Below are 12,500 nucleotides of genomic sequence, written 5' to 3' on the forward strand. Positions count from 1 at the left end.
AATATTATTATATTAAAAATTGTTTATTGGTTAGTCATTAAGTTAGTTTATTTCCATTTGAAACAATAAACATATTAATTACAGATATCCTTATTTGTAAAATGTATTTAATTTGACATTATTTTATATAGTATTTACTCGTTGTTTTAAGCTGTATAATCCTTATTTATTAACTACATGGTATTTGAAATAATATTAGTATAATTAAATAAAAACCTTTTGTGCATACTTTAACATTTATACTTTAACATTTCAGATATCCTAATTTTCCGACTGCATTTTTATTACAATATTAAAAATAAATGGATTAATAAACTATTAAATTAAACATTTTATCTCGTATATACCTATTTGTTAATAAATACTATTTTATAAGTTAATTTTTTTTTGTCTCGGATACTCTTTTTTTGCTAAATATGTATTGTTTATAGCCCATAATACAGAAAAAATAAATGATTCCAGCATGCTTTCGAAGAATTCATGTTACTAATATACTTATGATAACTAATATAAATTAGTGATATAATAATAATAATAATATTTCAGAGTGTAAAGCTGCTTTGAAACAACAATTGTTGTGAAATGCACTTTACAAATAAACTTGAATTCAATTGAATAATAACTCCACAAACTCTTTTCGCCATCTTTCTGAATTAAATGCCTTCTTAACTACATCCAATCAGCTCGCAGTAAAAAAAACAAGTCACGCCCACTGCTTTTCAATGTATTAATTTCGTTTTTTTAGGAACTTCATCATAATACGGAAAAAAAGATCACACGCAGATTAATAATAACAATAATAATAATAATAATAACAACAATAATAATAACAACATTCAAATAATATTCAAAATAATAACATAATAATAATAATAATAATAATGTTCAAATATTATTCAAAATAATAATAATAATAATGTTCAAATATTATTCAAAATAATAATAATAATAATGTTCAAATAATATTCAAAATATTAATAAGTTCAAATAATTCAAAATATTAATATTAATAATAATAATAATGTTCAAATAATATTCAAAATATTATTAAGTTCAAATAATTCAAAATATTAATAATAATAATAATAATAATAATAATGATCAAATAATATTTAAAATATTAATAATAATATTATTATTATTGTTCAAATAATATTAAAAATATTAATTATAGTAATGATAATAATAATGTTCAAATAATATTAAAAATATCATTAATAATAATAAATATAATAATAATAATAATAATAATATGGTTATCAATACTAATAATTATAATAATAATAATAATAATAATAATGTTCAAATAATATTCAATATAATATTAATAATAATAATAATAATGTTCAAATAATGTTCAAATAATATTAAAAATAATAATAATAACAATAATAATAATCAAAAAATATTCAAAATAATAATAATAATAATAAATGTTCAAATAATATTTAATATAATATTATTAATAATAATAATAATATTTAATATAATATTAATAATAATAATAATAATAATAATAATGTTCAAATAATATTAAAAATTATAATTAATTATAATAATAATCAAATAATATTCAAAATAATAATAATAATAACAACAATATTAATAATAATAATAATGATCAAATAATATTCAAAATAATACTAATAATAACAACAACAAAAATAATAAAAATACCAACAAAAGCACATAAAATTGTTAAAAAATTATTAAAAATCTAGCTAAATTACTATATTATTACACAAATAAAAGTTTCTGAACAAAGTCTCTTCAATTCTCAATTCGCACTCAACACCGGTCATAAAGAAGCTCAAGCAAAAACGCAGTCACACACTTACTGGCGTCACTGGGGAGTACGTATATATGACATATGAAAAGATGATATAATTGCCATGGCAACAGAGAGTTACCATAGTGACCATACCACTGCACATGAAGACGTATTAAAATGTAGCATATTTCTTTATGTATTACTTTTCTTCACAACTGATGACGTTCAGAGAGTCTGCCACCTGCGTACACTGAATTAAACCTACTGATTTAAACATTGATCTCAAATGAATTGTATGGCTTTTAGACATTGGGGATACAGTACATAAGCGAGAAGTGTTAATGACGCTCTTTTTGTGTCTATTGTCTGCTATTGTACAAGAACAGCATGAACATTATGTGGAACGTCTCTAATTTTGATCTTTTATAACAGTTTTTTTTGAGAGGCTATGATACTCACAGGACACAGTGTGGTAAATGCTGGGCCAGTACTGTCCACTGTCTCGCTTCAGCCAAACCCGAATCGTCCTGAAATAAACAAACCCATCATGATTAATCACATGGCAATCAAGCCCAAGTAAATTAATTAATCTAAAGCAATATTTATGTACATACAGCTACTGAAGACACTCATTTCAGTGACTGCGTAATAACATTCATTCACTTATTTGTCTTCCTTTAATTAATCAGGGGTCCCCACAGCGGAATTAACCGGCAATTTATCAAGCATGTTTAATGCAGTGGATGCCCTTTCAGCTGCAACCCAGTACTAAGAAACATCCATACACTCATTCACACACATACATTATGGACAATTAAGCTTATTCAATTCCCCTCTATCAAATGTGTTTGGACTGTGAGGAGCCGGAGCACTCGGAGGAAACCTACGCCAACACGGGGAGAACATGCAAACTCCACACAGAATTGCCAACTGGCCCAGAAGGGACTCAAACCAGTGACCTTCTTGCTTTGAGGCTACAGTGCTAACCACTAAGCCACCGTGCCACCCATACTGCAAAAAATAATTTAAAATAAATACATTTTGATGATATAAAATAGCAATAGATTTATTAAAATGGGTTATTCTGAAAAAGTATGCCCTATCATCATTCAGTAGAATCATTTTATAAGAAAAACTAAGCTGTCAAACAATTAATCGCATCCAAAATAAAAGGTTTCCACTTACATAATACAAGTCTACTCACTGTGTATAGATATTATTTGTGTATAGATATAATTTTTTTAAAAATACAAATCAAAGATTTTTGCTCCTTATTCTGTATCTACTAGTTCTGACATGCACCATATTATATACACACACACACACACACACACACACACACACACACACACACACACACAAACACACAGTTGAAGTCAGAATTATTAGCCCCCCTGAATTATTAGCGTTTATTTTTTTTCCCCAATTTCTGTTTAATGGAGGGAAGATTGTTTCAGCACATTTCTAATCATAATAGTTTTAATAACTCATTTCTAATAACTGATTTATTTTACCTTTGCCATGATGACAGTAAATAATATTTTACTTTATATTTTTCAAGACACTTCTATACAGCTTAAAGTGAGATTTAAAGGCTTAACTAGGTTAATAAGGTGAAGTAGGCAGGTTAGGGTAATTAGGCAAGTTATTCAATAACTATGGTTTGTTCAGTAGACTAGACTATCGGGAAAAAAAATTAGCTTAAATGTGCTAGTAATTTTGTCCCAAAAATGGTTTTTAAAAAATTAAAAACTGCTTTTATTCTAGCCGAAATAAAACAAATAAGACTTTCTCCAGAAGAAAAAATATTATCAGACATACTGTGAAATCTTGCTCTCTCAAACATCATTTGGAAGAAAAAAAAAAAAAAAAAAAAAAAAAAAAAAAAGGGGGGCTAATAATTTTGACTTTAACTGTGTATACACACACACACACACACACACACACACACACACACACACTTTAAGTCAGAATTATTAACCTTTATTTTCACATCCCAATGTTGACAGGTATGCTTTAATGGTCAAATAGGTGTCAAAACGCAGTGTTTAGTGGTTATTCATATTAACCCTCATTTGCGTAATAAACAACAGAGTTGAGAATCAGAAGACTTGTGAAAGTGAAACCATTAATCAGAACCGCACTGCAGTTCCCCCCAATTTCTGTTTAATGGAAAGATTTTCTCAACCAATTTCTAAACATAATAGTTTTAATAACTCATTTCTAATAATAAATTTATTTTATCTTTGTTATGATGACAGCACATAATATTGGACTAGATTTTTTTTTAAATACAAGCATTCAGATTAAAGTGTGATTCAAAGACTTAATTAGGGTAATTAAGCCAGTCATTGTATAACAGTAGTTTCTTATGCTGACAATCAAAATATATATTGCTTAAGGGGGTTATTAATATTGACCTTAAAATAGGTTTTAAAATATTTAAACCTGCTTTTATTTTTTCGCCGATAATAATACAAATAAGACCTAATAAGAAATAATACAAATAAGACCTCTGTTAAACATAATTTTGGAAATTATATATATATATATATATATATATATATATATATATATATATATATATATATATATATATATATATATAAAGAAAAAAAATCACGGAAGGGCGAATAATTAACAACAGTAATCGTTTTGAATAATCGTAATTACAATTATTATCATTATTATTTTTCCCATAATCGAGCAGCCCTAACATATATAATAAATAGTTCATACACAAACAACAACTTTAAAAATATACAATAACCCACTGAAGTGTGACGATCATGCACAGAAACACACACAAGCTCAGTTTCTGTTCCTGCTTAATTCTAAACAGTATCGTGCATGTGTGCGTTTCTGCTTTCACAGAGAAAACGTCTAAGCAATCCTCAGCACTCGACCGCACGCTTCTCATCTAAAACCATGTTAGCTCACCAAAACCAGAATATTCCTAATATAAAAGACATTCAGAGACAAATTCATTCCTTATATGTAAAGCTCAATCATTTACAGACACTCCAACTCGAGTTCATGCAAAAGTTTTCACACCCTAAATAAGCATCATAACTCGAACTAAAAATTGGTTAGGTTTTTTTTCAAACCCAAACTATACTAATCAGCTATGAGTAAAGAGACATATACAGTTGAAGTAACAATTATTAGCCCCCTGGAAGGCCATCCATGTGTAAAACATATGCTGGAATAGTTGGCGGTTCATTCCACTGTGGCAACCCCTGATGAATAAGGGACTAAGCTGAAGGAAAATTAACAAAGGGAGTTATAGCAACTTACAATTCATGTGGACTTTAATAAACATGGTGATTCTCCATCATAAATGTCCTCATATCATACACGCATTGCCCACACTGACCATGATGGATCAGCCATTAACATTTACAGCAGGGAGAAGGTGCTAATCTATTTTTATCTAATATTATAAGTATTCTCGTTTTACCATGCAAAGCACTTCAGGTTGTGATCAGATGAATACATCTCAGTTTCATATTGCAAAAGAGTCGGGGCTTGTCCTTTGCATACCTCTGCCTGATGGTATGGCAGAAATGGCTTTTTCCTTCTCGTTTTTCCATTGAGCTGTTTCATGTGACACCATCTGATACTCTTAGCTTTTGGTTTACTTATGTTTTTCTTGACCTACCACATCCTTTCCTTCACATGGACTGCACTTAAGGCTTTTCGTATTAGAAATATGCTAGTTTTTGGTCATTTTTGAGATTTGTGTGTTGCTGCCTTAAAAAAAAGCACCTTTTTTATTTTTTTATTTATTTTGGAGATAATACACTATATCACAGGTGTCAAACTCAGTTCCAAAAGGGCCGCAGCTCTGCACAGTTTAGTTCCAACCCTAGTGAAACACACCTGATCAAACTAATTGAGTCCTTCAGGCTTGTTTGTAACCTACAGGTAAGTGTGTTGGAGCAGGGATGGAACTAAACTGAGCAGGGCTTCGGCCCTCCAGGAATTAAGTTTGACATCCCTGCACTAAATGAATACAACAGAAAAACATAAAACTTAAATTACGTGTCCACTTCAAAACACTAATGTCATATCTTGATCAAATAGCCAAAGCTATACTGAAATCATTTAAACAATTACAAATATTGGATAAAATAAAATCCCATTAAATAAATAAACCAATATAAAACAAACAAAAGCTAGCTACAGTAGAACAATTTGGGTATACAATACATCAAACCATTTTAAAGCCATTTAGAACTTTCAGTTAACAAAAGGCCTATCTAAAACAAAAGATTTTAGATATTTTCTAAAACCAACAAACACCTGAGGAGGTTTAAAATATTACTTATAAAGCATGGTTCAACTCTAACGATTTTTTATACGGGTCCGATCGGGCCATTGGTTAAGATTTTTACTTGCCCTGCCAAAATTTTCACTGGCCCCACCAAAAAAACATAAGTTAATATCTATTTCTAAGCCACATATTTTAAATGGTGGCAAAATTATGCCTGTGAATCTAGAATTTAAACATTTTAAATATGTTAATAAATGTATAATGAGCAAAATTCAAGATTTTATGCGAAAGAGCAGTATGAAAAATGTGCTGGTATTTTAATGCAATTCTACATTTTTATAAAAATGGCTTGCCAAACTGACAACTGTTTTTTTTTTTTTGTTCTTTTTCAGTTTCTTAATTTTGTACCCATGTAATTGTCTGCTTCTAAGACTTTAGAAACAGATGTTTTCTTTTAGCCTCATTGTTTAATTTTGCCACCATGTTGCCATCTTTTCGCTGTACTAGTTGTTACCAGGGTACAAAAAAAAGGTGCTCATCGTTACTGGCCGATAGGGGTCAGTAAAAATCCTGTCTACTGTCCCGAGTGTCTTTCAAGTTGGCCCCGGGCAGTCCTTATTGTTGAGTCCTGTAAAGTATTTGGATACGATATTATTCAAATTGTGCAATCAGAGCATTTTTGGGTGAGTGAAAGCAGAAACTAGTCTACCTTTTTTCAGCCACTCAGTCATGCGCAGCGCCTCTTTACAAACGCATCTGGGAAAACTGCAAACACAAAATGTGTTCTGTGTCCTCAAACAAGTGTTTATGCTTTTATATATGACGTGGTAAAATTTAAAAATGACATTTTGAATACATGAAGAGCTTTATTAGTGAATAGCTGCTAAGCGCAACGAAATATAGGCTATATTTTATTACTTGCTCTTATGTGCTAAAATACTTAACACTTGCCTTTACCTAAGATCACAGAATAATATGCAACATCCTTAAATAAAGAGGAATCACCAATTAAGTGCCATATAGGGAAAAATAAATGTTTCAGGCTTTTCCGGAGCATTTGGGCTGAATGTTTGACAGCGTCTATCTAAAGAAGGATGTTATAGAATAGATTTTCTACCGAGTTATTAACGGAGAATTTCTGTGGTGTTATATTATGGATGGTGCGCTGACGCCTCCGTTAGTGGTAAGACCACTCCATGCACAATGCCAACAGTGGATCGGCGAGTAAATGAATATGATGAATGAGAACACACTGGCTTGTGTGTGTATAGACATAATGTACTGCAGTTCAGTAGAGTGTCATTTGTTTGTTTCGGTTGTCTTCATTATAATGGTTTGGTGATAATGCGATGGTGTGCTTTATCTGTCTGGTTCCTGCTGAAGTGGGCGGGTTGTGTGACGTTTGATTCGAGGGATGTTCTGGGGGCGGAGTTGCGTTACTAGCCTGACAGTGGAAATGCAACATGATTTCGGCCTCCCTGCTCAACCTCCCGGGCAATTGGCCCGGCCCGATAAAAGCCCTGGCTCGCACTGGCTCGACAGTGGAAATGCGGCTCATGTTTTCTGACCTTTTATGCATTTAAAGCAGTTGTAGGAGACTCCAACACAATATTATGACACTTTAAAACAGTGGTTCTCAAAGTGGGACTGGGGACCCCCTGGGGGGGTTGCGAGACAATGAGAAGTCGCTTGGTGATTTCCAAAAATCTCATATTTTATTAAACTATTAGAACTATTATATTTTATCCATAAACTGCAGAATATAAAAATAGTTTAACTTATAATATATTTAATATATACTTAATATTTAAAAGTTACATTTAAAAAAAAACAAAAAAAAAAAAAAGCCATCAGCCTTTAATTTTTTTTTTTTACATTGCATTGTGACCCCTGGGGTTATTATGCTAGATTAAAATCACAGCAATAGCGTTAGTTGCAGCAGATTGATTTTACGACACCATGTTAAACTTTTCTATGTTACCTTTATGGCACTGACATAGATTAAAAATAAATGCCACGACTGAACAAAGAGGAAGATCTCTAAGTGGCTCCAAAATTAAACCAAGAATAGTCTTGTGCTATAAACATTGTGCTCATCATTCTCATTAAGTGAGATTAAAATTAAATAATCGAATAATGATTATACAAAATAGACTGTTGCACTTTTTTGTGTCGTCAATAAACTTGTTTATATAGTTCCTTTTGGTGTGTGTGTGCACTATTGTGTACAATATATGTATGCTTATAACCACCTCTTAGCATAGAGGGGGTCACGAGTCACTGTTGTTGTTATTTTAAGGGTCGCGGGCTGAAAAGTTCGAGAACCCCAGCCTTAAATCACCATATTTTGGACTGTTATTTATTTGAATTGTTTTATTATGATTGGTTTTACCTGCGTTTCTAGCACGTTTTGTGCAATCAATCAAGTGACTACATTTAAATCAATGGAACTGACGCTACACTAAGAATGTTTGTCTGAAACACATTGCATTATTGAGATTTTTTTTAGAAACTGAATGGCATATTATATCGCTATGATCTTTCCTTATAAAGAAAGAGCGGGTTATTAACTAAGCCTCAGAGGGGCGCCTAAACCTCTGCACAAAATCAAATATGAATGATTCTGAAAGCACAAAAATAGACCTGCCCTTTAAACTGCTCTGAAAAGACTCAAACTATTTTCCAGACCAAAATATCTGCTTTTCTAACCGATCACATGAGCTACTTTCAAGTTACTGATAATCCTAAAGCTTCCCTCAATGGGTGTTTGGAAACACATGCTGCTGAATCTGAGTTTCTCTTTTTTTTAGCATTAAAAATTTTCATTCTTCTGAAACTTTAAGATGAATGAGCTGAAATGCATGAGAAGGACTTGACCAACATCTGTGACTGCTGAGAAAGTCATTAAAATTAACTTTAAACTGGTCTCACAGCTGACAAATGTCTACAAAGACCACCAAAAAAAAAGAGCTTAACCAGCTTAAAAAAAAATCTTTCGCAAAATGTTTCTGAGTAAAAAAAAACAAGATATAGATATAAGAAACAGAGCTACCCCAAATATCATCCTAAATATTCTCATTGTAGCACAATATCCATGCCATCTCTGTAATACGATTACACTACAATTTCTGTAATACGAATCATAATACTTCGATTTCCTTCAAAAATATAATGCAGAAAAAGAATATTGAAAGAGGAAAGTCATATATACCTAGGTTGAGTAAATAAAGTGTACTATACTGCTTACAGTATCTTCAACCCTTTGTTAATGAATACTACCGGATACTGTAGTATTAACTTTAGTGAACTGATAAACTGTAATAAATAAATGCAGTATACTATACTATAGTTCCTACTACAGCAAACTGTGGTGTATTGTTGCATAATATAGCCTATAAGATATAATTTATTATCGTATATCGTAGGATATCGTATACCTATTGTTGTGTTACTACAGAGTATATTAAGTAGATTTAGTGGCTACTTCGAATTAATTTGTACGATCCAATTCGTACAATTTAGTATGACTTGCTCATCCCTCAGTGACGGTTGGGTTTAGGGGTGGGGTTAGGTGCCATGCCTCCTTTTTAAAATCGTACGACTGACAGTTTCGTACGAATTAACTCTTACGAATTCGTACCACTAAACTGGCAAAACGTAAAATACTTACGTTTTCTTGTGAGATCAGGCTGGCTGGGCCGATAAACGATATTATATCGAATCACAATAAAGTTTGTGTCAATAACAATAATATGCTCTGGACCTTTTTACCCTATATTGACCTAAGAGCACCTGAAACTACGGATACTGGAAGCCTGTTCAGGCATTTCTCCTGCGGTGTTGATATCAGTGTGTGAAGAGTGAGAGAAGAGGGTTGCATAGACAATCCAACACAATGGGCAGCACATTGAACGTTTTAAGTGGTCAGAAACTTGTAAATAACTCATAAACAAATAAAGTAACGTCAAAACAAAGCACACCATTGTTTTGCTTGTGAAATTCCCAATAAGTTTGATGTGTCAAATGACCCTCTTCCAACTGAAAAAACAAAAGTTAGGTCCAAGATGGTCGACTTCAAAAAAGGGCCATCATGGTCACCACCCATCTTGAAAAGTTTGCCCCCTCACATATACTAATGTGCCACAAACAGGACGCTAATATCACTAACCATTCCCATTTTATTAAGGTGTATCTATATAAATGGCCCACCCTGTATGTTATATCTATTACTATAGTTGTTGTGTTACTAGTGGAGTACAGAATACAATAACTATAGGATTACTATAGTATTTTTTTAATGTGGGCGGATAAGAATTAAAGAAAAGAAACTCATACAGGTTTGGTAAAGAGTGGAGGGGTGTGTAAATCATGATACAAATCTCATTCTGGATGTGAATAAAGTTTAACGTTAACTGCTAACCAAAACAAAACCAAAGTCAAGTTCAATCTCCGTTTAAAACACTAAAACACAAACACCACTAACGTTAGTGTTTTGCACATTTAGCACATTAACTTCAGTTTTTGTACCATGGTGAAAAACATTAGCGAACTATACTATTTTCAAACATTCTTTCGTAAAAGACTAAACAAGTACGTCAACAAACACAAATCACTAAATAAATGAAGTGGTATAAGTGTAATAAATAATGTAGTATACTACTTTAGTTATTACTACAGTAAACTGTGGTGTACTGTTGTATAAAATATCTTATAGTGGGATAAAACTACAGTACAGGGTTATTTATATATATTACTACTGTTGTGTTACTAGTAGAGTACAGAATACACTAACTATTGAATTACAATGGTATATATTTTTTCATGTGGGCGAATATGAACTGAAGAAACTCATACAGGTTTGAAAAAAAGCGGAGGGGTGTGTGTAAATCATGACAAATTTCATTCTGGAAGTTTAACGTTAACTGCTAACTAAAACAAAACTTTAATCTCCGTTCAAAACACTAAAACACAAACACCACTAACGTTAGTGTTTTAGACATTTAACAGTACATTAACATGCTACTAAAACTTCAGTTTTTGTACCATGGTGAAAAACATTTGCATACTATACTATTTTCAAACATTCTTTCGTAAAAGAATAAACAAGTACTTCAACAAACACAAATCGCCAATCACTAAATAAATGAAGTGGTATAAGTGTAATAAATAATGTAGTATACTAACGTTACTTTAGTTTACTACAGTAAACTGTGATGTACTGTTGTATAATATATTTTATAACGTTAGTTGGATAAAACTAAAGTACAGGGTTATTTGTATATATTACTATTGTTGTGTTTCTAGTAGAGTACAGACTACTCAAACTATTGAATTACAATAGTATATTTTTTTCATGTGGGCGGATATGAACTGAAGAAAAGAAACTCATACAGGTTTGAAAAAAGCGGATTGGTGCGAGTAAATCATGACACAAATTTCATTCTGGAAGTTTAACGTTAACTGCTAACCAAAACAAAACCAAACTCGTCAAGTTCAATACACTAACGTTCAAAACACTAAAACACAAGCACCACCATGGTGATTTAGATGTTTAACACAGTAAACATGCTACTAGTCCTTCAGCTTTTGTATAACGGAGGTAAATATCATAGTAGTACAGTATTTACACATTCCTTCATATGATAAATGAACAAATCTGTACTTCAACAAACACAACGCGCCAATTTCCAGATAAATGAAGTGTTTTGTTAGCTGTTTGACCGTGTGTGTGTCCAGCAGCGGCTATACCTGTCTTCGCTGACCGTGATTACTCCGTCTTCCTTCGGGATGAGCACCGCCGCGTTAACGCCGTCGCTGTGGCCCTCAATCTTGTTCAGCAGAACCGGTCTGGAGCTTTGGGGCCTCGAGTGGATCTCCGCCGCCATGGCCGCCTCTCCTGCTTCCCTATGCGCGATAATAACGATGATGATTCCCCAACTCGAGTCAGCTGAGCGCCGGAGAACTTCAACCACAACAGCAGATACCGTAACACTCCGACAAAACGCGCCCAGGAAAACAATAACGCATAGAGAAAACAATATTAATGTTTTTCAACCGTAAAGTAACGTTATTTGGATTAATCTGTTGTGGTAATTTTGTAATTGCTATGGTAATACAACAGCTCTTTAAAGGACAAACATGGAGGAACAAATAAAACACATGGAACATACTACAGTTTTGGGAAAAGCTACTTTTGAAATGAATGTATATTGAGTTACTTCTAAAAACTAACTTGCTGCGTTACTTTTAAAGTAATACATAGCCACGTTACTTTTGAACAGAGGTTGGTAGTAACGAGTTACATTTACTTCGTTACATTTACTTAAGTAAAATTATTGGGTACTGTGTACTTTTTGAGTACATTTAAATATGTGTACTTTTACTCAAGTAAATTATTATAGAAAAAATCTTACTCTTATTTCACTACATTTCACGACATTCCTCCAATACTGT

The 12,500-nt window shown here is 32.0% G+C and overlaps 1 protein-coding gene and 1 long non-coding RNA gene across 7 annotated transcripts in view; both read right to left on the reverse strand.

The window, feature by feature from the left end:
* The window catches only part of wdfy1 (WD repeat and FYVE domain containing 1), a 33,799-nt gene extending 21,817 nt beyond the window's left edge, over nucleotides 1–11,982 (reverse strand). For 5 of the 6 annotated variants that reach the window (XR_015508530.1, XR_015508529.1, XR_015508527.1 and 2 more), the window contains exons 1-2: nucleotides 11,796–11,982; nucleotides 2,231–2,298 (exon numbers count right to left, since the gene is read on the reverse strand). Coding sequence is in view for 1 of the 6 variants with exons in the window: in NM_001007057.3 (NP_001007058.2) it covers nucleotides 2,231–2,298; nucleotides 11,796–11,932 (205 nt within the window). In the remaining 5 variants the exon portion in view is untranslated. 6 annotated transcript variants of the gene reach the window in all.
* Nucleotides 6,412–8,065, reverse strand: LOC147840705 (uncharacterized). The gene is made up of 2 exons (XR_015510037.1): nucleotides 6,757–8,065; nucleotides 6,412–6,675 (listed from the first exon to the last, which is right to left on the reverse strand). It is a non-coding gene; the product is annotated as an uncharacterized LOC147840705 (long non-coding RNA).
* Nucleotides 11,983–12,500: the final 518 nt, after the last annotated feature.

This window comes from Danio rerio, chromosome 15, assembly GCF_052040795.2.
Source record: "Danio rerio strain M-AB ecotype USA chromosome 15, GRCz13ab, whole genome shotgun sequence".
Classification (NCBI taxonomy): domain Eukaryota; kingdom Metazoa; phylum Chordata; class Actinopteri; order Cypriniformes; family Danionidae; genus Danio; species Danio rerio.